At 44.0% G+C, this 26,118-nt stretch overlaps 1 protein-coding gene across 2 annotated transcripts; it reads right to left on the bottom strand.

The window, feature by feature from the left end:
* Window positions 1–732: 732 nt before the first annotated feature.
* Window positions 733–25,196, bottom strand: BRMS1L (BRMS1 like transcriptional repressor). Of its 2 annotated transcripts, none has more exons than XM_029079376.1 (10): window positions 25,017–25,196; window positions 17,538–17,628; window positions 13,549–13,676; window positions 12,440–12,519; window positions 10,266–10,362; window positions 9,565–9,648; window positions 7,873–7,937; window positions 6,325–6,364; window positions 4,844–4,991; window positions 733–2,482 (listed from the first exon to the last, which is right to left on the bottom strand). In XM_029079376.1, the coding sequence occupies exons 1-10, from the start codon at window positions 25,156–25,158 to the stop codon at window positions 2,365–2,367; spliced, it is 993 nt and encodes a 330-aa protein (XP_028935209.1). In that variant the 5' UTR covers window positions 25,159–25,196; the 3' UTR covers window positions 733–2,364. The 2 variants fall into 2 exon arrangements, with proteins under 2 accessions (XP_028935209.1, XP_028935210.1); XM_029079377.1 differs by having other exon boundaries at window positions 4,844–4,970; window positions 25,017–25,158.
* Window positions 25,197–26,118: the final 922 nt, after the last annotated feature.

The following is a 26,118-nucleotide window of genomic DNA, read 5'->3' as shown; positions in this document are numbered from 1 at the left end:
AGGCAAGTCACTTCACTCTTCTGTGCCTCAGTTTCCTCATCTGTAAAATGGGGATTAAGACTGTGAGACTTGTATGGGACAGGGACTGATAAGCTTCTATCTACCCCAGGGTTTAGACAGTGCCTGGCACATAGTAAGCACTTAACAAATACCACAATTATTATTATCAATCATTTATAAGTGTTAAAAAGGTGCTAGCGCCAATAGGTAGGCAATAGTATTAACATTTCTCCATTCCCTCAAGTGGCTATTTATCAAAGCCCTTTTTTCCTGTCATTCACCAATTTGTTTTTGTCCCTAACGTTCCCTCCAGTCTGACTAATACTTTTTTTAAGAAAAGGCATTTGGGATGGAACTATGTCAGGGTCTTCTGGAAATCTGAATGCACATATGTCCCCCGGTTCCTCTCGGTCCACATGCTTACCGACCACCTCGGGAACTTCGGTGTATGAATGAGAGACGGGATTCCCTCTTTCAGAAATCATGGTCTCTGTAAGACGGAAAATATTTTCTGTTTTTAAAAGTTTTCCAAATTAGATTTACATTTTATTTCAAATTTTCAAAAGCAAGAGTTCTACTGACATGGAAGATTAGAGTGAACTGAGCTCCACTTGAGAAAGGTAAAAAGACTAAGAGACTAAAGTGCATTGACATCACTTCAGGGTGCAGCAACTATCTCCAGTTCTGCTGACCATTCTACCGACGTGCAGGGAAGAGACATGCCGAAAATGGTACTCTACCACAGACCATTTTTATTATATCCTAAGTTAAAAAATACAAATACTTGAACCTTATTACAAAAATGTTTATCAAACAGTTGTGTACATAATTAACTGTCAAAGACTGACCAACGGATCGTTACATTTTGTACATTTGGCTAGTGTTAATGAGACATACGGACTGACAAAAGCATTGCTGACGATGAACTGCAGAGGTCAAATATTTTAACATTTGGCAACCGTCTGTCAAGTAGCAATCTGCACAGAAAGACATTCTCAGAGGTAAAGAAGCGTTGCAAGGAACCACGCTGATCCCGATCTTGCCGTCAATGTCAACAGTCCGGTTTCGTCCCAGTCCCCTCAAGTATCAATAGTAACAGATAGTAAAGTGCACAGAACCACCAGGAATACTAATGCTTGCCTTCCCCCTCCTATACTGCAGACAGCAAATGTGTGTCAGCATATTAAGGGTTCCGACTCCGTTCACTCTTCCTGAGGCTTTGAAAGTATTTGAATAGGAAACCGGGAAGGGAAGCCAACACTATCGAAATTGCATGAAACAGCCGTAATGAAGACAGACACTGAAGGAAAAGAACGGTGAATAGGCAAGGATTGGATTTCAGCACGGAAGTTATGTCTTTTGGTTTTGTCCTGCGTGCCAAATTAGCATATAGATCTCTCTTCGCCTCTGGAAAGTGTCTGCTGAGAATCTGTTTTGAAAGGCTATAATTTGGGCAAATACAGCATGCACCACAATACTGTTGGTTATTGTTCACCAGTTACACGCTTGCAGCATAAATACCAAGCATTCATGCCCCCTGTCGGCCACAAACAATACAAGGAGAAGCAATGTGATTATTACATGACACTAATTTTTCTTAATTGATACGTGGTGTAGTTGGGGAAAAACTGAAGTCACCATCCACCACCCAAGCAGAAGGAGCACTGTTCATCTAGGAAAGTGCTCCCTCTAGGAATTCTGTGTTTTAAAATCAAAAGCTTAATTTCATTTCACATAGTATGCAGTCATGTAGCTGTCGGGGCCCCCGAAATACACATAAATATATATATATATAGAGAGAGAGCTTTTTTAAAAAAAACAAGACATTTCCAATTCCAATTTAAGAACACATATACCGTTACAAACCAACTAAAAGCAACATATTTCATCAGGCTTATTTACAAATACATGAGTTAGTGGGACATTAAAACAAGTGAGTTGTGGATAAAAGCAGCAGTTGCACAACTACACACTGTTCAGTGAAGATAAGCCACTTTGCATAATTAACCAAATAAAATGGATTTGTTAGAAAACCTCTGCTATTTTTTGGAAGGTCATTCTTCATGTACTAGGCACTGACTCAACTTCGAGGTAAAATGTCTTGGTCAACATGATTTAAGTTTCTATCACCATTTTCAGAAAAAGACATCAATATGAAGTCTACATACAGTACTATCTACAATACACTTATTCTCATGATGCAAATAGAATAGAAAAAGACATCATTTGGAAATCTACACACAGTACTAACTACGGTATAACATTCTCAAAATGCAATGAGAACAAAAAAGTTAAATACAGTTTTAATCCCATGGCACCTTACACATGGTAATACTAGACCAGGTAGAATGAGTTTACATTTGATTATGAATGTTTTATTGAATATTTTCCTTTTTGCAGCTGGGAAATGTAAAGTTTAGACTTGCTTCCATCAGGTCTCTTAAACCAAACTTCATCGTGGTTAATTGTTGTAATTATGGCACTAAAAAAAAAAAGGGGGGTGGGGGGCAGAAAACAGGGAGGAAATGTATTAAGATAAACACCAGGACATGAACTACCATTTTTGCACAGTATCTGAAGGAAATATTCTAAATTTCAATCAGTCAATCACATGTGAGTGCTTACAGTGTGCAGAGCACTGTACTAAACACGTGGGAGAGTATAACAGAGTTGGTAGACACATTCCCTGCCCACAACGAGCTTCTTCCTTCTTTATGATGCTGATCAAATATGTTCCTTAATAATCTAAATATCTAAGCCTGGAATATATTATACCCAACATTGCTTACCTTCCTTTTTTCATGGTAGTTATTAAGCGCTATATGCCAGGCAGAGTAATAATAATAATGTTGGTATTTGTTAAGCACTTACTTAGTGTAGAGCACTGTTTAAGCACTGGGGTAGATACAGGGTCATCAGGTTGTCCCACATGAGGCTCACAGTTAATCCCCATTTTACAGATGAGGTAACTGAGGCATAGAGAAGTTAAGTGACTTGCCCACAAGTCACACGGCTGACAAGTGGCAGAGCTGGGATTCAAACTCATGACCTCTGACTCCCAAGCCCAGGCTCTTTCCACTAAACCATGCTGCTTCTCTATACTAAGCACTGGGGTAGATACAAGCCAATCAGGTTGGATCCAGTCCATGTCCCACCCGGGGCCTCACAGTCTTAGTCCTCATTTTACAGATAAGGTAACTGAGGAACAAAGAAGATAAGTGACTTGCCCATGGTCACGTTAAATGAGCAATCTATAAACCACTAACACAGTATCTCTTAGCAGGATAATAAATCAAAATACTCAAAAAAGTCCATTTTTATTTGCAATTAACATACTATATAATACAAGCAATCATTTCTGTTAAATGCTGTCAGTTATTCCTCCACAATATTTCCAGGATATGCCCATTCCTCTCCATCCAAACCACACAATAATAATAATAATGTTGGTATTTGTTAAGCGCTTACTGTGTGCAGAGCACTATTCTAAGTGCTGGGATAGATACAGGGTAATCAGGTTGTCCCACGTGAGGCTCACAGTCTTTATCCCCATTTTACAGATGAGGTAACTGAGGCACAGAGAAGTGAAGTGACTTGCCCACAGTCACACAGCTGACAAGTGGCAGAGCCAGGATTCAAACCCATGACCTCTGACTCCCAAGCCCGGGCTCCTTCCACTGAGTCACGCTGCTTCTCAACCTGGTTCAGCTATGACAACATGTCATTGCCCAGCTCAATGACTATATTTGTGTCCTCACTAGTCTCCCTACTTCCTGTCTCTCCCCTCTCCAGATCACACATCCCTCTGCTGCCTGGATCACTTTGCTAAAACATCACTTAGCACAGGTCTCCCCACTCCTCCAGTGGTTGCCAATTCCTCTCTGCTTTGAGCAGAAACTTCAGACCATTGGTTTTAAGGGACTCCATTAATAATAACAATAATAATAATAATAATAATGGTATTTGTTAAATGCTTACTATGTGCCAAGCACCGTTCTAAGCACTGGAGTAGATACAAGGTAATCAGGTTGTCTCACATGGAACTAACAGTCTTCACCCCCATTTTACAGATGAGGTAACTGAGGCACAGAGAAGCGAAGCCACTTGCCCAAAGTCACCCAGCTGACAAGTGGCAGAGTTGGGATTAAAACCCATGACCTCTGACTCCCAAATCCGTGCTCTTTCCACTAAGTCATGCTCCTTTATCTCTCTCCATCCTTATCTATCCTTGCTCCTCTCACGCTACTCCCAGCTTGCACCCATGGTGCCTCTCAAGCCCACCTACTCACACTATGTCCCTCCCTTCTCCCTCTTCAGCATTTCTGACTCACTTTACACACTCAAGTACTTAAAACACGGCACTCTCATAATAATAATAATAATTATAACAACAACAAAACAACAATAAGCATCCATTGTTAAGCATTTACTACATGCTAAACACTGTACCAAGAATCGGGGCTGATACAGGATAATCTCTGTCCTGCATGAGGCTCACAGTCTAAGTGGGAAGGGGAAAAGATTTTCAATACCCATTTTATAGATGGAGTAACTGAGGCACAGAGCAGTTAAGTGACTTCCCCAAGGTCACTCAGCAGGCAAGTGGTAGAGCCTGGATTAGGACTTCCAGACCCATCTGTCTACCTCATCCACCCACTGGGTTGGACACTAGTAGGACAAGACCATACCCAAGCTCTTCATTAATCCCATGGCAGCTCACGGGGTTGTGCTCTTTGAGAGTGTGAGTAAAATGTGTCCTTCACTGATGACGCTTACATTGTACACAAGACACACGATGCTTAGGTCTTCTTCCGCTCAGTTATGTTATTGGAAAACTCCTTACCTTGTAGGGCATTCATCTTTCTTATCAATGCAGATTGTTTGGCCACGTAAGTACCATTCACCATCGTAATACAATCTTCCTTCTTCCGACCTAGCACTGTGCAAATGCTTTTCCAATTTCACGGGGGCTAAAGGGATCAGTTGAAAAACTGATATATTAATGAAACATTGTCAGCAGAATAAGAACATCAGAACAATCAGAATTAATTCCTAAATTCTACCCACAATGTTTCATGCACAAAATGGAAAACCAATCTACTCGTTAACTGCGGAGCAATGCTCAAACGCTGGAGGAAAAACAGAGCCCCCTCCCCCTTCCTCCTTCTCCAACTCACCCACCCCCCACTGACTCCAAGAAGAATAAAATAACCACTTTTTAACTTCTTTTTAACCACTGATATTAACCATCACCATGTTGGAAGCTCTTACTGGGGAGTTGCTAAAGAAAACCCAAGGCCCAGAAGCCAGTGCTCCGAAAGCTGTTGGCATAGGAAGGGATCACTTTGAAATGGAATCAGGCCCTTTACAATACACCTGTCATGCACACTGGAAGATATATTCCTTTCCTAGGAGACCAAGGAGCAGAATGAGGCACTTTTCCAAAAGCACCTGTTTCACCCTCTCTAACCTATCCCTTTTCCTGCATGGCGGGAAATGGAGTGAGGCCTAATGCTATGGCGACGCAGTTGGGCACTCTCATTCAATTGTATTTATTGAACACTTACTGTGTATGGAGCACTGTACTAAGTGCTTGGGAGAGTACAATCTAACAGTAAACAGACTCTGATCACCAGTCAGGGTTTGGAAGGCCAGCCTTCTCCCAGCCGTGTTTAAATTCCACTTTCTACACGCCCCTGCAATGGGCCTTGAGTGGGGTACGGATTGGGTCGGGGGGTGACTTTGGATCCTTCTACCTGAACCACTGACATCAAAATGTGAAACTGTTCAAATCCCAAGTGAGTAATCAAATTCAATTTTCGGAAATTCCTGGAAAGCTTTCTAGAGTGATCAGAGATCCAATATGCATCCGGCCCTCACCCTGAGAGATAATTATTTGCATGTGTAAGCATCTCTGAGAGGGTGGGTGGTAGACACTTACATACTGACCTGAACTGTATTGTACTTTTCCAAGTGCTTAGTACAATGCTCTGCTCACAGTAAGTGCTCAAAGATTTGCTGACTGAAGTGTTGGAGTAAGTATTAATATCCAAAATATCCAAAAGTCACCTGACTTCCAGACCTGGACTCTTTCCAGAGGGCCACACTACTTCTTTAACACTCCTGCAAAACTCACTGGGGTAGAAACTGTCCATGGGAATTAAAGCTGGTTATCCCACTGAGGATTTCCCAATTGGAGCCCCGATTCAACAAACTTGCTTAGAGGGATTTTCTAAACACCCCTCAAACAGCCCCAGGTACAAAAACACGTACACCTCCCCAAAACTCACAGTGGAATACAGAATAACAATTTTCATGACTTACGTTCTGTTTTGACTCTGTGTGGACCCAGTGTTGCCATTGCCTTCAAGAGAAAGAGCAATAAGGACACAATTCACTTTTTTTTTTAACCAAGTTATTTTTTAAAACTCAAGTATTTAAAAACCAAATAAGATTTGTGGGAGAGTTCATTAATGCATTCTATTTGTGCTTTCAAGGACTGAAAATATATGCTGATAGATGTTTTATAGTACTAAATGCTCAAAACCACTGGTAAGCCCTACACAATAAAATGGCATGAAATACATCTATCAGCTTCTTTAATGGACTTTAAATTTCCAAACCAGAATGCTTTAACATGAAGAAAAAAAAAGCATGATCTGAATTATGTACTTCTCCCTTCAGGCTGCTATCCAAACCTAAAATTAATGAGTCACTCAACTCAACTAAGAGCTCTCCAAATATATTAAAAAGGGAAGAAAAAAACATTTTTTAAATGTACAGAAAGAAGCTTCTCCATTTTCGGATAACTGATTTAGCTCTATCGGTTCTTGCTTTTTTTGCTCCATTAGAGATCTTATCCCTAAGAGAATTCAAAAATTCACTTGGGATTTGGCAACCTACTGTGTTAATGCTGCTCGGGGAACTCTGAAAAATGAGGGCCACTGTGATTTGCTCTCTGAGGGTATTTCCTAAAATGTTTTTCCACTTCAAGGATTGCTATAAAACAATGATGTCAGACAGCAGGGTTCCAAAATCGAGGGCAAGTAGTTTTCAGGATTCACATTCGGTTACATCAGTGTCACTGGGTCTCAGTGAAAGAAATCCATCAATGGAGAGGCTTGGGAGAGCATTATTTTCTGCTGAGCCGCATCTTGAGACACTTCCTCGGACATCCCCTCCGCTCAGGATGACATACCACCAGGTGGTTCCCAAAGACAAGATGAAGGACGAAGGGAAAATAATGATATCTATTAAGTGCTTTACACATAGCAAGCACTGATACTATGCACTGTTCAAACACGGTCCCTGTTCCACAATCTAGTATCCCCAATTTACAGATGAGGAAACTGAGGCCCAGAGGGATTAAGTGACCTCCCAAGGTCACAGCCTGCCAGAGGCACAGCTAGGACTAAGTGCCTATTAGAGATGAAATAATCCTATTAGATACAACCTCTGTCCTGCACACGGATCAAAGTATCCAGGAGAGCAGGCCACCTGGCAGGGAAGGAACCACCTGTGGGTATGGTGAGCACTGTGTGCAGAGGGAAGAGATCCCCAACAAGTCCTGAGTGTGTTTGTTGGAGAGGAAGGGAAGCTTGTTGTGGGCAGGGATCATCTTTGCTAACTCTGTTGTACTCTCCCAAGTGTTTAGTACAGTGCTCTGCACATAGTAAGCACTCAATAAATACACTGATTGACTGTGAGGAAGGATGGGGTACCACCTAGAAACCTAGGGGATGGCAGGAGGAAATGCTCTCAGAGCAGATGGCTAATCTAGAGTGCACTGTATTATTTAACAAGTGGCTTAAGACAAAAATAAACAACCTGTTGCCATCACTCAAATAGGCTATTCTACCCATTGAATCTTACCTTCCTGATTGTGGTCCAGTCTTCAAGTATATCGAGATCTTGTAACATATAAACTATATATGGGCGTTGAAAAGTCAAGGAAAATTCTGCTGGAAATTTTCAGTTCCACATTTATGTAGTTGATCAGAGGTCTGCACAACCTCCCAGGATGCTGAACTTTATCTGATGCACCCACATCTTTCACAAGTAATAGTGCAGTTAATCAAATTCCCTTTGATGTTAGCTTCATCACTGGCAAACTGAACTCCACTGAATTAACTAACGTCTGCCTCATTAAATTTTTGGCTTTGGAGTCCATATTCAATTTGCAAATAGTTTATCCCTCTGGGCAGAAAAGTCAAGATAAAAAAGATACCCAACTGGGTCCATATTTAACAACTGCTACACTTAAATATGCATTGAAAACTGGTAAAAATTATATTAATCTTGTAAAATGATTACCATTTATTCTTGCAAAACAGCAAGAGGATTTTTTTGTGGCTGAGAAATATATCTGGGATTTTCACCATAATTTGTTTATATGTAGACTATTTGTATGTGGTGATTAAAACTGAGGAGGATGGTTATTGTGTTCTTTCTTTCATTGTTTCTCTGAAGTGATTCCCAGTAAAATTGTCCACTCCAGCACCGCAAGCTCTTATCTATTTCTCATAGATTTCATTCCAAAACTCTTAGGTGCCAATAACAAGTGGTGACACAAGTTCTAGGCCCAGGCTTTGGCATTTTTTGTTTAATTACACATTTCTGTTTTTCTGTGTTTTGCCCTGAGCTCCAAATTAAAGTGTAAATTCTTCAAAGACAAGGATGATGTCTTTGTCTCTTTTTCATAAATTCCCCACAGCCCCAGTACAGTGTTCTCACACAGCAGGTTCTCAGGAAACTCTGTTGATGACCCTGCCGATACCAATGAAAAAAAAAATCATGGAGAGGAACACTAACCGCTCCCCGGTTATTTGTTTTGGGTTTGGGAACACTAACCACTCCCCGGTTATTCCTTATCTCAGTTTTATCAAATTAAAATTAAATTAAAAGGTGGAACATTTCCCCGGTTCTTGAAAGAACGGATCAATTCACTTAAGTGACCAAGTGACTAAATACCACTAAGAATCTTTTGTGAGATCTGAGTTTTACCCTTTCTGCCCACCCCGCCAAAAAACCCAACTATCCTGACCTCTCTCTGAGCGAAAGACTAGAATGATTTTTGGCTCAGAGCACATTGGCATGTGCTAAGCAGTACTGTGGTAACAGGGAACCCGGGAGGAGGACACAATAGTTCTGGAGTAAGTGAGGTACAAGAGGGTGGGAGGGAAGCAAGAGTGGCTGGGAATTCTTCTGGAGAAACGCTCTAGGTTTGGGTTGGCTCAGACAGACAGCCACAGAATGGAGTGTACGACACCACTACACAATGCTGTAAAATGAAAAGTCATGCAAAGCCGGGGGGAGGTAAATTTTTCCCCTGCCTCAGGCAACCAAATGTCTGAAGCCAGCTCTGTTATTGACCACTGTGATCGGGGCCACAGACTGAGATTTTGCAATTGAAGTTTCTGCTAAGACCTACAAATATTGAGAATACCGACTGCTCCTTGCAAGGTAGAAATTAAAGCATTAGGACTCACTGTGTGCTTAAGAAAGTTATCCAGTTAAAAAGAACACACTACATAAATGCAGAACCCAGAAAACAAGAAAGGATATCTGATACAACAACTGGCTTCTTTTTATCTGGACTAAATGGATCCTTCCTTTTTTTCCTTGACTGAAGCTCATCATTCCATAGCTCTGGAAAAAAAATTGCAAAATGAATACATGGTTTATTCTTTAAAATTTAAATAAAATACAGAAGAAAATAGTATGAACTGTTAAATTTAATGAATGCTTTAAGAAGTATACAGACCAACATTAACTTTGTAACAAAATTTTCCATTTGATCTGGCAGGATCCAATGGCCACTAACCAATGATATTTGTTTAAGTGCTTATCAGGTGCCAGGCACTATACTAGGCGCTGGGATACGAGAGAATCAGGTTGGACACAGTCCATGTCGTGCATGGGGATCGCAATCTTAATCCCCATTTTACAGATGAGGTAATTGAGGCACAGAGAAGTTAAGTGACTTGCCCAAAGTCACAGAGCGGACAAGTGGCAGAGCCAGGATTAGAACCCCAGTCTTTCTGACACCCAGGCTCGGGCCCTATCCACTAAGCCATGCTGCTTCTCTAAATTTCAATCTACCAATCAGTAATCTGAGAGTGAAGACTAAAATATCGCAAGATACTTCATCACCTCCAAAGTCCAGTGCTGGGTGAGATAGACTGCCCTGAGTAGAATCCATTAGGTGGGAGGGGAAGGACGGTGCCTCTAAGGAAGGGACTGGATGTCTCAAAAGTTTCCTTTACCTGAGGTAATGTCAATGCTGTGTCGATCCTCTTCAAGTCGTCTGATCTTCTCCTCTAGCTCACTCTGTACAGTATCATATAACAAGAGCTTTTCACTCTGAAAGAGAAACAGTAGGCAATGATAAGGAAAAAAGTGTGACATGGATTTTTAAGAAATTTGTCTTAAACCAGAGCACTAAGCACTCACTACATAGGGAAAGGAACCGTAGCGAGGTATTCTCACTCTTCTAGAGGTCACAGTGAGATCAGCCGAATCCCACCTGCTTTGTTTCCATTCCAAAAGGCAGTTTCCTTACAGGAATTTATTTACATTTTTAAAAATACAAAGAGTCAAGGAAACACGTTTACTCTGAAGTCTGACTGGCTTTAAAGTAGAACTTCAGATACAGCCAGGGCTACGTATTAGATGTTTGACGAACAATCTGAGAGTGAAGTAGAAGTAGGGTTTCTTTCTACAGGCAACAGGAGCAGGCAAAAATGAACCAGCCAATTTCTTTAATAGCGGCAGCAGCTAACAAGCATCACTTCAGGAGGAGGAAACAGGACTAGAACTCTCAGGCTTTCAGATAGTTGGTGTCATTAACTCAAGAGAATTTTAAAAATACCTTGAAATAAATGTTCCTTCCTGCAACTATGAAAATACTCCATGAAGTATACTGAAAGTAAAATCTATCCCATAAGCTAAATTTAAATATATTAAAAACTAAATGACCCCTTTCCTTATGAGTAATGAATTAGGGGTTTTCTTCAGCATTTTGTGCACTGCAAAAAAAAACCCCAAAAACCATGCCAAACCTCCTAGGTCTGGGCAATTCCAAGAATTACACTAAAACTGGACTAAAACCCCTGGTGTAGGACAATCCAATGAGTGTCATGAAAAGTTTACAAGAGGAAAAGCATATGTGGAGTAAAGAAACATTGTACGGGAATCTGGAGACAACTTGAATTTTCTAGGGTCTCCCTTCCAAGAAGTTTTCTCTGAGTACTTCATATAACTCATTCATCCTTGCTCACTAACAACCCTCTACAGAAAGAAAATGGCAGTCACCGCACTCTTGTTTAGGTGGCATGTGAGCTTCTGCCATTGAGGTTATCTAAATATGGCATACCATACCTAAATACGTAGTTTCTCCTGGTAACTCTGATTCTGCTGTGCTTTTGCCTCTATCTGCTTATCCGCAGAATAAAGTCCCCACCACAGCATCTGATAACCCGTTATCCTGTTGTTTAGCTTAATCACCCCAAATCTATGTCACAACCCACCTCAAATCTAGACTGTAATGGGGGTAGTTGGCAAGACTGGTGAGAGATGGGGATCAGAAAGAGATCAGAACCATAGCTCCTTCAGATCCTCGGTGGAGACCTGGGAGTCCTGCAGTCCTGAAATCCCTAATCCCAGCAACAAGTGTCACAGACAAGATTTTACTAGAGCACTGCCTAAGCCCTAGGGTCAGTGTCCTGCTGGTCCACAGACCCCTTTCGAGCCAGACAAGAGGCTATAATCTCTGCCACTTGTCTGCTGTGTAACCTAGGGCAAATCACTTAACTTCTCTGAGCCTCAGTTACCACATCTGAAGAACAGGGATTAAGACCGTGAGCCTCACGTGGAATGTGGATTGGGTCCAACCTGATTAATCTGTATCTATTCCAGCGCTGAGAACAGTGACTGGCACAGAAAAAGCGCTTAACAGATGCCATAAAAAAAACCTGTAGCATCATCGAGGAAGAATACAGGACTACAATGTATGCCTATAAATGCAGCAAGAGAGATACAGATCTTGAGAAGGAGACATAGATTTAAAAACAGGCAGTCTTTAATTTTGACCGTGGTCCAGTTCACTTGAAACTCCTGCTAATAAACTGACCATGTCTCCATGTTAAAGTGGAGAAAGTAATACTTGCAGCAATGCTGGATGATTTTATAATTGCAGAGTGCTTTTAAAAACATGACTATTGAAATGCTAAAAATTTTTGACACCTCACTTATTTCCACAATCCTTATTTGCTGAAATGAATAGAACACCCTCCTGTGCAGCTTAATTATAAAATCATTGTTAAGAAAAATCTTTGGAAGAATTACAAAATTTAACTTCATTCAACTTAGAGATCCTTCAATTGATGGACATGCAGAGAACACTGGACAAAATTAGCTGCAGAAAACAAATTTACAGTACCTCACAGTGCTGGCGAGAAGCTTGAATTTCACATTCATATTTGTTCTTTACAGATTCTAAACAGAGCTCTCTATAGATTCCTGTAACCAACAAAGTTACTTTGTTATTTTGAGTAACCGAGAATTTAACGTTTAATTCCCCTACAAGATTTATCTTTTTTGTGTAGTGGAAAAATTACAAAAGTTTGGAGGCTGATTTGGAAAAAATATATATATAAATGTGAGAATACAATATACCAGATACCAAAATAAGGAATTGGAGAATAAGACAGCTGAAAGAGGCTGTCCAGACTATTTCATCCCTTGCCTAACTTCAGGACTGTATCTAAAAATTTTTGGTGGAATTCTTTTCAATGAGAAAGGAAACAGGAAAAAGCCATCATTGCTCTCGGTCTCTTCCACTGCTTCCCAGGGCAATCTTTAATCCCTGGGTGTTCCGGGATTTAGAACCAGACAAAAAAATGGATTGTGATTACTTGTGTTATTGTTTAACGTTATCATTAGCATTGCACTAAGAGGTATTTGAGGTGTTAGATGCGAAACAAGTAAACTGAAGCTGAGTGTGTGTGTGGGGAGAAGTGTTTAAATCTTTGTGCAAAAATGTCAACTATACACAGCAATTGATGGTGCATAACCCTGCAGTAAGTGCTTCACTAAATTTAGTAACTCCAGAGAAGGCAAGGTCCCTGAACTCTTGGAGGTTCTAATTTAGGAAGTAGGGGCCAAAACAATATGTAGCAAAAACAACACACGGAGATATCCACATACAAGGCTGAGATGAGTGTTCATCTGGATTATGAAATTAAAATTAAAAATAGGATTCAGTATTCACTACTACCACAAAAGCCATACTTTACTGCTGCCACAGATCTACCAGTGGAGGAAACTCAATTCAACTCGCCATTTGTCTAAATCAGCGCTTTAAGCGATGAATTGTTGTACACTGCTACACTGTCTTGTGCCCCGTAAAAGTTAGTGTTGTGAACAAAGTCAACATATTTTTCTTTTTCAAAAGATAAAACTTCACTGGACAAGACACTTCAAGAATCTTTTAAAATTACTGAATATATTTTTAGATGTATATTAGAAACAGAGTTTTCACGTTCCTACCTGCTACCTTTGTTCGGATTTGCATGTTTTCTTGTAAGGTTGCCAGTGGTTCCAAATATTCTGGCGCTTTCCCAGCTATGACCTCCTGTAGCTTTGCATCCACTTGACTTAAGCGTTCTTTGTAAAGTCTTAACATAGCAAAAATGTAAGGGTATTACTAGAATCCCAAGATCAGAGCAGTAAAGAACAATTTCCCTCTAGAAAGTCTTTCCCCAATCACATACCTTTTCTAGTAAGAACCCACCAAATGGATTCCTTCCCTTAATCCCAAACGTAATCCTTGATTACCTTGCTTGCATTTATGATCATATTAAGGAATGAGCTCTATTTTTCTTCAAACACAGCTAGGTTTATATTTTGGGTTGTGGGTTGAATTACACAGGTAAGGATGGATAAAATAAATGTCTCTCCAGCTAATGATTTGACCCCAGTGGCTCTCTTTGTTGGATGCAAGCAAGGCATTTACAGATGAAATGGTCCCACACACTTAGTCTGAATGCCGAATGTGGTCAGAGTCACTTCTTCCAGTTTCTCTGCCCACGATCCCCACAGCTCTACTTCTCTAAATTGCCACTGAAGTCCAGGCAGTTTAGAGATTAAAGATGGAGAAGGCAGGACTGAGCCATGTTCATTACTAGCTGTAGCCCTTCTGCCCAGCTACTACTCATGATGTCAATGGCATACAGCTAATAAGCAGAGCGCTTCATGCTTCAGGACTTTCAATACTGTCACGAGTAGTAATTTTTTCCCTCTGAAAGAACAAAGTAATAAAATTACAACTATCTACAGGGTTGGCTCCTGTTCTTTTTTTTTTCATTAAAACTGCAAGTAGAAACAGCAACTTAAGGGAAGACAAAAAACAAACACCAGAAGAAACAGTATAGTTTTATACACTAAGTCCTGAAAGTGAATGCTTTTGTGGAATTAGTTTGTATAAGAGAGTCTAAATTGGGATATTTCTGTTAATATCTGAAAATCGGAGCTTTATCACAGTCAGTTTGATAAAACTGATTCACTTTGACTTAGTCTTGCAGAGCATGGAAACTTGAAAAAACTAAACAATTGAGAAAAGGTAAGAAATGATGGCACGGTATGTCATGTTCTTGTGAAAGGGGGAAGTTAGGTGAAATTGATGCAAATAATTTAAGATGGTGTCAAGTACTTTAAGCTGCCAAATTCCTTATAGAAAGGATGACTGCCAAGTACACATTTTACAGATCAGAAGCAAAAAATAAAACCCAAGCAAAGTAGTGTGTGGTTATTTTCAAGGTATCTAAAATGGAAGCACCATTAATCAAGTCAGTTCATTGGGCAGCTGATGGTATAAATTCCAGAGAACGCCTACACTAAGGACAAATATTAGTTTTCTGGAATGTGAACTTCTGGATTTTCAACTTCTCAGGAAATATGTATAAAGCATGACAGGTTACCTTATTGTGGATTTTTGCTATAATCAAAACATAAAGCTACAGAAATTCAGCATAACTAATTCTCAAAAATCAGTGCTAACCAGTATCAATCTTTTTAAAATCCTCGCTTTCACCCAATCAAGGCTTTTTAAGCCCTCCTTTCCTCTTCTCCCACTTTCTCCTGCGTCACCCTGACTTGCTCTCTTTATTCATGCCCCACAGCACTCATGTACATAAGTGTAATTTATTTATTGATTTTAATGTCTGTCTCCCCCTCTAGACTGTAAGCTCACTGTGGGCAGGGAATGTGTCTGTTATACTGTTATATTGTACTCTCCCAAGTGCTTAGTACAGTGCTCTGCACACAGTAAGAGCTCAACAAATATGACTGACTGACGACTGACACTGGAGCTTATTGCATCTACACTGTGAGCATGTTATGGCCAGGGAAGGTGTCCGCTAATTCCGTTGTACTGTACTCTCCCAAGCGCTCTGTATAGTGCTCTGCACAAAGTAAGTGCTTGATAAATACCATTGTTTGATAGTAAATCCAAGCTCCTCTTCTTGCCCTTGCCCAGCCCTCTGGTGGAAAGTTTGACCGGAAGGCAAAGAACAGGAGGGATTAAAGACAAGAGGCCAAGTGCCGGAGAACAAAGAGTGGCCAGGCCTGAGCTTCGCCTGCAGTTTCCTCAAACTGAAGGGAACAACTTTAACCAAGTCCAACCAGGCCGCCTGCCCACTGATATTTTCTTTATTATTTGCTTTCAGTAATGAAGAGAATTTAAACCACTTAATTTCTCTCTGGCTGCCCAAGAACAAGCCGACACTACGGGGTGCTGTTGGAGCCTCCCATACAGAGAGAGCCCTATGTGGGACAGGGACTTGGTCCAACCTGATTAACTTGTATCTACCCCAGTGTTTAAAACACTGTTTGACACATAATAAGCATTTAACAAATACCATTTTAAAAAAGCACAAAACAGTCCATCTCATGATAAAAGCTCAGGGTCTGGGCAGAGACCAGAACCCCAAAGTGGCCAAGTCCATTGAGCTGGGGCTGGAATGGTTGGGCCCTGATATAGCTCTCCTGGAAGGCCAACAACAGGAACACCAGTTCCTCAATAACAGTAATAATAATGATGATGGTATTTGTTAAGGGCTTACTGTGCCAAGCACTGTTCTAAGCACAGGGGAAGATACAAGGTAATCAAATTGGACACAGTCCCTGTCCTACACGGGGCTCACAGTCTCAATGCCCATTTTACAGATGAGGAAACTGAGGCACAGAGAAGTTAAGTGACTTGCCCCAAGGTCTACCAGCAGGCAAGTGGCGGAGCTGGGATTAGAACCCACGACCTCTGACTCCCAAGCCTGTGCTCTTGCCACTTGGCCATGCTGCTTCTCAATCAGCTCCAGCTCCATTAAACTGTAAGCTCCTTGAGGAGACGGATCATCTACCAACTCTATAATACTGTACTCTCCCAAGCGCTTAGTCCATTGCTCTGCATAAGAGAAGTGTTCAATAAATATCATTGATTGATTGACTAGGTTGTTGTTGTTTCTTTTTTAACTCTTTTCCCTGGTCAAACTGGACTATTCTGAAAAGATCAAAGATTTAATTTCCACTCCCCAATCTCCTTCTGTCTTCTGCACGGATCAGACACACATTACTGCAGTGCAGTTCTATAATAAACTGTAAGCTTGTTAGGGGCAGGTAACATGTCTACCAACTCAGTTATATTGTATTTTCCCAAGCGCCTAATACAGTGCTTTGCACACAATATGTACCGTTGCAGCGTGGCTCAGTGGAAAGAGCCCGGGCTTTGGAGTCAGAGGTCATGAGTTCAAATCCCGGCTCTGCCACTTGCCAGCTGTGTGACTGTGGGCAAGTCGCTTCACTTCTCTGTGCCTCAGTTACCTCATCTGTAAAATGGGGATGAAGTCTGTGAGCCCCACGTGGGACAACCTGATTCCCCTGTGTCTACCCCAGCACTTAGAACAGTGCTCTGCACATAGTAAGCGCTTAACAAATACCATCATTATTATTACTCTTAGGGTAGGTATGCAATTTTCTCTCCCAATACTCTTTTTAGGTATGCAATTTTTCGGAAAGCTCAATCAACTTCCAGCCCAAATTCCCAAAATGTCTCATTTAACGGGTCAAAACACAGCCTATTTTGAAAGCAGAAGGGCGGGGGCTGGGGGTGAAACAGGTCACAGTCCTAAATGACTTTGTCTCAATTCTGCCTCTCTGCTGTATTTTACCTTTCGGGGAGGGATCGGGTGACGGCAACCCAAGGGAAACATTTTAATCGGCAACATCCTTGTGAAAATCCCGTTCATGCCCCAGAAACACACGCGACCCACAGTCCCCCCTCCTCAAAAACCTCAATTTAGCTATTGAGGTCTTCAACGGGCACACAATAGTAGCCGTCTCTTCCAGAGCAGAGAATCAGTCCTGTAACATGCAAAAGGAAAGACTGTTCAGACGGAATTGTAATGACTCTTTCGCTAGCATACAGTGCAATGGCAACACTGAGACTGGGTGGAAATGACCTTCTGGAAAGAGTTGCTACTTACTGATCTTTGAGATCTGTAAACTGTTTTTCAAGATTAGACATCTCGTCTAAGCATTCCATTCTCCTTCTCTCGCAGTCTTCGTCATCCATTTCTGTTTAATAAGAGGAGTCACAAAATCTGTTACCTGCTCCCTTCCAATCAAATTCACAATTGCAATCATGCCCGAACTTGATATAAGTAGCGGATAAAAAGCTTCGGAAAATGAGTGTATTGCTGATGTTTTGAACTCTTAATGGTCTAAAAGGAAATGAGCTATCTGAAATAGGCACTACACATTTTAACCTAGCATAAAGATGAGACATTAAACACAAGACGGCAAAAAATCTTAAGGGTAATAAATTGTTTTAGAGCTTCCCGTACCAATAGCAAGGGGTAGAAACTTTGCAAAGAGCCCTTGAAAACGGCTTTAAGGTGTCAGTTCAATTACTACATCAAATGATCAGCCGCAGGGAAAATTTGTAACAAATCTGCTGTTGGTGGATTCTAATGAGCTGAGGGCTTTATCTCTTAGGAATAGCACAGAAAAGGAAAGACCAGATTTGAGGAGGTACACAATTAACATTCCAATGAACCCAATGATCTTAGCATCCCTACGCGTCTGACAATAATAATAATAATGATGGTATTTGTTAAGCGCTTACTATGTGCAAAGCACTATTCTAAGGGCTGTGGGGGGGATATAAGGTGATCAGGTTGTCCCAGTGGGGCTCACAGTTTAGTCCCCATTTTACAGATGAGGTAACTGAGGCACAGAGAAGTGAACTCACTTGCCCAAAGTCACACAGCTGACAAGTGGCGGAGGCAGGATTAGAACTCATGATCTCTGACTTCCAAGCCCGTGCTCTTTCCACTGAGCCAGGCTGCTTCTCGGACAAAGATTTGAAAGGACAAAGATGATGACTGTACAATAGAAGTAGACTGTAAGCTCCTTTTATGGACAGGGAACCTATCTACCAACCTTGTTGACTGTACTCTCCCCAGCACTTAGTACAGTAAACGCTCAATAAATACCACTGATTGATATATATCCGTTCTTGGGGTCAGGGCCTAGCAGAAGTCAGGCCAGCCCAGGGCTGATAAAAATGTCATAATAGTAATATTAACAATGGTGTTTGTTAAGCGCTTACTCTGTGCCTGGCACTGAACTAAGCGCTGGGTGGATACAAGCTAATCAGGTTGGACACAGTCCCTGAACTGCAGGGGGCTCACAGTCTTAATCCCCATTTTACAGATGAGGTAACTGAGACCCACAGCAGTTAAGTGACTTGTCCAAGGTCACACAGCAGATAAGTGGCAGAGCCAGGTTTAGAACCCAGTTCCTTCTGACTCCCAGGCCCGTGCTCTATCCAGTAGGCCACACTGTTTCTCTAAATTTCACAATAGTAATAATCATTGTGATGTTTGTTAAGGTTTCCTCTGCGCCAGACACTGTACTAAGCGCTGGGTAGATACAAGCAGATGGGGTTGGGCGCATAACCTGTCCCACATGGGGCTCCCAGTCTCAAACCCCATTTTACAGATGAGGGAACTGATGCACAAAAGCAAAGTGACTTGCCCAAAAAACACGCAGAACATAAGTGGCGGAGCCAGGAGTAGAACCCATGACCTTCCGATTCCCAGGCCTGTGCTCATGGCCCGGGTGCGACGGCAGCATTCTGCTGGACCGGGAGATCCATCAATCCCATCCCATCGCGGTGCTTTCCCGGCTGTGCCAGGATCCGGCTGGAATCCAACTGTAACGATGCCCGGAAGTCTAAAGCTCTGCTGCCACTTCTGGTTCGTTCATTCATTCAATCCTATTTACTGAGTGCTTACTGTGTATAGAGCACTGTACTAAGCCCTTGGAAGAGTATAATATAATAATAAAGACACATTCCCTGCCCACAATGAGCTCAAGGCGGCTGGTCCGTTTCTGCCAACGGCTGAAGAACAAAGATCCCGGGCCAGACTGCCAATGAGGGCCTGTATTTAAAGCTGTGGCAACCTGGAGGTTTCTCCATTGCCAGAGGAAGAAGAGCAAGTGATTAGAGTTTCTCTCTCCCTCTCCTCTCCCTGCCCATCCCAATGATCGTTTTCATCAATCGATCGATAAGCGGTATTTATTGAGCGCTGTGTTTGCAGAGCACTGTTCTAGTTCAATAGTATTTATTGAGCGCTTACTATGTGCAGAGCACTGTACTAAGCGCTTGGGATGAACAAGTCGGCAACAAATAGAGACAGTCCCTGCCGTTTGACGGGCTTACAGTCTAAACGGGGGAGACGGATAGACAAGAACAATGGTTCTAAGCGCTTGCGAGACGACAATGCAACAACATTAGTAGATATGTTCCCCAGCCCATAATGAACTTGCCTAGTTTGAAAAAACTGAAAGTTCACTTCATTTCCGCCTGACCACTCTTAAGACTTTTAATAAAGTTCAGAGGTGCGCCCTGAGGGAAAAAAACCTGTGAGACTACTGATTTGGAGAAAAGGCTGTTGGCCAGTTTAAGGCCAAACAAATAAGGTAAGCTCGTTGTGGGCAGGAATATGTCTGTTGGTGGTTGTGTTGAACTCACACCCAAGCGCTTAGTACAGTGCTTTGCACGCAGTAAGTTAGCTCAAGAAATATGATTGAATGAATGAGCGAAATATGAAATACATTAAGAAAGGAACCCTCTGTATTAAGTTAGTAAGGTAAAAAGCAACACGTCACAGTCAACCATATACTAGCATCTCTGAAAGTTACAATTCCAATTTTGTTGGAATAATGTAAACAAAACACTGTACACCTAGCAAGTGAATTTTGTTTCTCGGTTTACCTTGCAAAATATTCAGGTTCTATATCCACCACCAAGCCTGAAAAAATGTTCAGCTTTTATAGATGCATAAAACATTCTTGCAAATATTCCTTTATATCTGGGTAGCCGGTAGCAAAGTTTGGGAATTCTCCTTCAGCTTTTCAGGGACGTTTGCCATCTGGGTCCAATTGTGTTGTTACCAGACAAGCAAAAGTGCTTTTTCAATGACCCCAAAACAGCAAGGAATTGAATCTCCATTTTACAGGTGCGTACCTGAGATACAGATGTGAAGTGCCTTGCTCAAGGTCACCCAGCAGGCAAGTGACCTAGTGGATAGAACCCGGGGCCAGGAATCAGAAGGACCTGGGTTCTAATCCCTTGGCTGTATGACTTTGGGCAAGTTACCTAACTTCTCTATGCCTCAGTTAACGCATCTGTAAAATGGGGATTAAGACTGTCAGTCCCACGTGGGACATGGACAGTGCCTAACCTGATAAACTCCAGCGTCTAGTACCGTCAGTCAGTCAACTGTATTTATCAAGTGCTTATGGTGTGCAGAGCACTGTGCTAAGCACTTGAGTGAGTACAATATAACAACATAACTGACATATTCCCTGGCCACAACGAGCTTATGGTCTACAGTGCCTGGCACATGGTAAGCATTTAGTACCATTTAAAAGAAAAGTGGCAGAACCGGGGTTAGAACCCGGGTCCTCTGACTCCCAGGACCATGCTCTTTCCACAGAGTAAGTGCTCAGTAAAAACAAATAACTGACAGGCCTCTCATTTATTGCAGGGTTTCTATGTCCTGGGAGAAGGGTAGACAGACAGAAAGTTACCCACCCTGCCATCCTCCCGCCAGACCAGAGTGGCACTGACCAGAGCCAAGGCTGGAGGAGCCAGGCGATAGGGGCTTATTTATTCCTATTAATGTCTATCTCCCCCTCTAGACTGTAAGCTCGTTAGGGGCAGGGAACGTGTCTGCTAATTCTGTTGTATTGTACTCTCCCGATCGCTTAGTACAGTGCTCTGCGCAGAGTAAGCACTCAATGAAAATGATTGATTGATTACTTGAGAGGAAGAAGGGAGGACAAAAGGGGGTAGGAGCAGAACAGCCTTGGCAGACCAGTGCACGATCTTGGCCAAAAGTTTGACGGAAGCCGCCGGTGGCCATTTTTTCATTCAACATCGTGTGGGCTGACCCGACCCAAATCTGGACACTAATTAACTCACTCATATTTATTGACCGCTTACTGTGGGCAAAGCACTGCACTAAGCACTGGGGATAGCACAATACGTCAGTAAAAAGACACGTTTCCTGCCCACAGTGAGCTCACAGTCTAGAGAGGGAAACAGATATTAACATGAATAAATAAATGACAGATATGTACATACATACACTAATTATCTAACCCGACCGATCATTCGTTGCAGGTAATGTGAGGATCGGGGTTGATCAAGGGAGAGTGTGCAGGTCTCTGGAGTAACCTCTGCCACCCCCTCAACCCCAGGCCAGACTCTGCCTTCCCGGTCAACCCCAGACCAGACCCATGGAGGCTGAACATGCCACAGAAGTTGCCACTGAACCGCAGCCCCTAACTTGATTTACAAAGCCAATGTGCAAAAGAATACGGCACACTGGTGTTCTTCACAAAATAAGAAGTATTAACGGGGAAGGGTTTACAGGGAAGGACTGTCCATTTGGGTCTCAATGTTCCTGACGTTTCTCTCATATCTGACGGGCAGCAAAGATTTTGCCCTCGGTGCCCCACGGGGTCTGAAGCGGCAACGCTTTGCTGAATCTCAGATAAAGGAAAGGGAAGGGAACATCGAGATCTCTACATTGTGTTCTTGGATCTTTTGTACGCACTCGACCCCATGAAAAATACCTGGGCTTCGATCCTGTCCTTGTCACCACAGGGTAAAGGAGGCGTGTATACGAGGTCAGGCTTGGCTCAACTTATTTTATGCAACCACACTCAAGGATGCAACAAAGAATCTGGAAAATGGGGTCAGATTATGAATCTAGAGAGGCAATGTGACCTAGTGGATAAAGCATTGGCCTGGGAGGCAGGAGGACCTGGGTTCTAATCCCGGTTCGGCCACTTGTCTGTTGTGTTTCTTTGTGCAAGTCACTTCAGTTCTCTGGGCTTCAGTTACCTCACCTGGAAAATGGGACTTAAGACTGAGAGCCCCATGTGGTACAGGGACTGTGTCCAACCTGATTAGTTTGTATCTACCCCAGCACTTAGTACAATGTTTGGCACAAAGTAAGTGCTTAACAAATACCGTTTAAAAAAAAAAACTCCCTGGAAACTTTCAACTCATCGGGTCAACAACACAGAATAGAAAACACCACCAAGCACTCTGGGGCAAAAAAAAAAATGCAAGAGCGGAGTAATGCAAATGCAAATACGGAGCAATCTTTATGCCCCTCCAGACTGTAGGCTTCTTGTGGACAGTCATGTGACCCCACTCCATTGTAATGTACTCTCCTAAGTGCTTAGTACAGTGCTCTGCCAAGAGCAATACCATTTATTTCTCCCTCTTTTCTCAAGCGCTTACTATGGGTCAAACACTGGTCTAAGCGCTGGGGTAACTACAAGTCCATCAAGTTGGACACAGTCCCTTTCTGTCAGTGGCACGTATACTCTTGCTGTCAGTAGTGTTACCAACAGATATACTATATTTAAAGGAACAACAGTGAGTAGGGGGAAAACCCTTACCAAATAGACATATTTGTGAGGTAGAACCATTCTAGCTTTTAAGAATCGTGTGCCTTAGGGTAAAACTTGAGTCCTTTTATGAGTCCTCTTCCTTGCTAACCTCTACAAGAATGCATTTAGCAATTTAAGGAGATCTGCTGAGAGAACTGAAGGGGTAGTGAGAAGACAATCCGGAGACGACTGTCATCCCCCAGTTTCCCTTTCCAAAGCTTCACAATGTCAGAGCCCCACCTTTAATCAATCAATGGTATTTACTGGGTACTTTCTGTGTGCAGAGCACTGTACTAAACGCTTAGGAGTGTGTGCAATACAACAGCATTGGTGGATACATTCCCTGCCTGCAGTGGCTTACAGTCGATTGTCTCCACGCCCTGGAGCTACCAAAATTTCCACATCCTTCCCATTTCATCCCTGTCATTCGGCTGCTACAATGTAGAAAAGTTGCTTCGATATTATCCGCGTGGCCTTTTCCCTCTCATTTTCCATGGATCTGTGGAAAACCTGTGGGAGCCCCCAAGCGTGGATCAGCATTCTGGTGTCTCTCCGCTGCCCTCGTGACAGACGAACAGGTGGACAGATGGACAAACTGGGAGGGGAGGTGGTCATGGGCAGTTGGGAGGAGGGGAGCGGGGCAGGCGAAGAGGCAGGGGGTGAATGGGGACCGAGGACAAGAGGGGAGCCTCAGGGGTCCCAAGGGGCACGAGGGGAGAAATTGGGGGTCCCAGGGACAAGAGGGAAATGATTGGGGGGTCCCAGGGGGGCTAAGGGAGGGTCGGGATTCACTGAGAAGCAGCGTGGTTTAGCGGAAAGACCCCGGGCCTGGGAGTCAGAGGTCTTGGGTTCTAATCCCACTCCTCCACTTGTCAGTTGTGTGAATCTGGGCAAGTCACTTCACTTCTCTGTGCCTCAGTTACCTCATCTGGAAAGTTGGGATTAAGACTGTAAACCCCACCTGGGACAATCTGATTACCTTGCACCTCCTCCAGTGCTTAGAACAGTGCTTAGCAAAGAGTAAGCGCTTAACAAATATCATCATTATTATTAATATCGGGGTCCCAGAGGGCATGAGAGGAGAGATCAGGGGGCCCAGGGGGCACTAAGTGAGAGATCGGGGGGGTCCCAGAGGGCAGGATGGGAGAGATCGGGGGTCTCTGGGGGCAGAAGGGGAGAGATCAGGGGTCTCAGGGGAGAGATCAGGGGTCAACAAGGGTAAGATTGGGGGACTCAAGGGCCAGGAGGGGAGGGATCAGGGATCTCAGGGGGCAAGAGGGAAAAGACCCGGGGGTCCCAGGGGGCAGGAGGGGAGGAATCAGGGGGACCCAAGGGGGTAGGAGAGGAGAGATCAGGGGGCCCCAAGGGACAGGAGGGGAGAGATCAGGGGATCCCAGGGGGCAGAAGGGGAATGATCTGGGGGGGGTCCCAGGGGGCAGGAGGGAGGGATCAGAGGGTCCCGGGGCCAGGAGCGGAAGGATCTGGGGGGTCCCAGGGGTCAGGATGGGAGAGATCAGGGGGTCCCAGGGGGCAGGAGGGGTTAGGGGGTCCCAGGGGGCAGGAGGGGAGGGATCAGGGGGTCCCAGGAGGGAGGAGGGGAGGGATCAGGGGGTCCCAGGGGGGAGGAGGGGAGGGATCAAGGGGTCCCAGGGGGCAGGAGGGGAGGGATCAGGGGGACCCAGGGAGTAGGAGGGGAATGATCAGGGGTCCCAGGGGCCAGCAGAAAGGGAAGGATCGGGGGGTCCCGAGGGGCAGGAGGGGAGAGATCAGGGGGACCCAGGGAGCAGGAGGGAAGGGATCGGGGGTCCCAGGGGCAACAGAAAGGGAAGGATCAGGGGAGTCCCAGGGAGCAGGAGGGGAGGGTCACGGCGGGGGGGCGGATGAGGTGGGAGAAAGAGACCGAGTCGGGGAGGGATCCCCAAGGGGGGTTGGGGGTGCGGAGGAGGGCGGGCCCCGCGGTCCGGCCTGGGGGGGCCGGTCCCTACCCGAGCTGTCCCCATCTTCGGAGACCGAAGAGCTCTCCGTGTCCTCCTCGTCCGAGCTGCTCCCCTCGTTCTCCGCGTAGTCCACTTCCATCTCATCGTGGTGGTTGGTCTCTTTCTTGTCCCCGCGGGAATGGACCGGCATCTTGGGGCGGCGGCGGCGGCGGCAGCGGCCCCCTGCCCCTCCCCGGCCCCGGCCCCCGGCCCAGGCCGCCGCTCCCTCCGCCCACCCGGCCCCGCTCGCAACCTACCCCGCCGGGCCCGCGCTCCCCGCTCCGCGCTCCCCCATTGGCCGCCACGCCCGGGAGGCGGGACTTAGCCGCCATTGGCCCACGTTCGGTTGCACGGCGACGGGAGGGGCGCAAGGCCTCTCGGGAGTTGTAGTCCCCGCGGGGGAGGCCGACGGGCCTCACCCCGCTCCTTCCCCCCCGGCGGACTCCAACTCCCACAAGGCTGCGCGACGGACAGGCTCCATCTCCGTTTATAAACCGAAGCGCGGGGACGGGCCTCTTGTAATTCCATATTTCATTCATTCCGTCGGATCGATTCAGCGCTCCCTTCAGTAGTATTTATTGAGCACTTACAATGTGCAGAGCACTGTACTAAGCGCTTGGAATGGACAAATCGGTAACAGATACAGTCCTGGGTGCAGAGCACTGGACTAATAATAATGTTGCTATTTGTTATGCGCTTACTATGTGCACAGCACTGTTCTAAGCCCTGGGGTAGATACAGGGTAATCAGGTTGTCCCACGTGAGGCTCACAGTCTTCGTCCCCATTTTACAGATGAGGTCGCTGAGGCCCCGAGAAGTGAAATGACTTGCCCAAAGTCACACAGCTAAGTGGCAGAGGGGGAATTCGAACCCATAACCTCTGACTCCCAAGCCCGGGCTCTTTCCACTGAGCCACGCTGCTTCCCAAATATTTCTAAAATTTTCTAAAATATTGTTCTGAATACATCACTTGATGATATGGTGGAACCTTTCATTGAGAACAATGATTGGAGGGTTGGTTTGTACCGAAACTTCAGGATCTAGAACCTACATGATGAAATTGACGAGAGTACTAATAGTTTGTTCAGCACCACTTAGACTCCCTTTCTTG

The sequence above is a fragment of the Ornithorhynchus anatinus genome, chromosome 14, assembly GCF_004115215.2.
Source record: "Ornithorhynchus anatinus isolate Pmale09 chromosome 14, mOrnAna1.pri.v4, whole genome shotgun sequence".
Taxonomy (NCBI): domain Eukaryota; kingdom Metazoa; phylum Chordata; class Mammalia; order Monotremata; family Ornithorhynchidae; genus Ornithorhynchus; species Ornithorhynchus anatinus.
Note: the sequence above shows the minus strand (reverse complement) of the source record. Positions and strands in the feature narration are given on the sequence as shown.

What these genes read in the sequence shown, in the direction of transcription:
- BRMS1L (XM_029079376.1), bottom strand. Translation starts at nt 25,158, where the DNA reads ATGCCGGTCCATTCCCGCGGGGACAAGAAAGAGACCAACCACCACGAT. An exon ending in TTTACAGATCTCAAAGATCA is followed by an intron (nt 13,677 to 17,537) that starts GTAAGTAGCAAC and finishes TGCTATGTTAAG; the next exon opens with ACTTTACAAAGAACGCTTAA. An exon ending in CAGCATTGACATTACCTCAG is followed by an intron (nt 9,649 to 10,265) that starts GTAAAGGAAACT and finishes TTTTTTTTCCAG; the next exon opens with AGCTATGGAATGATGAGCTT.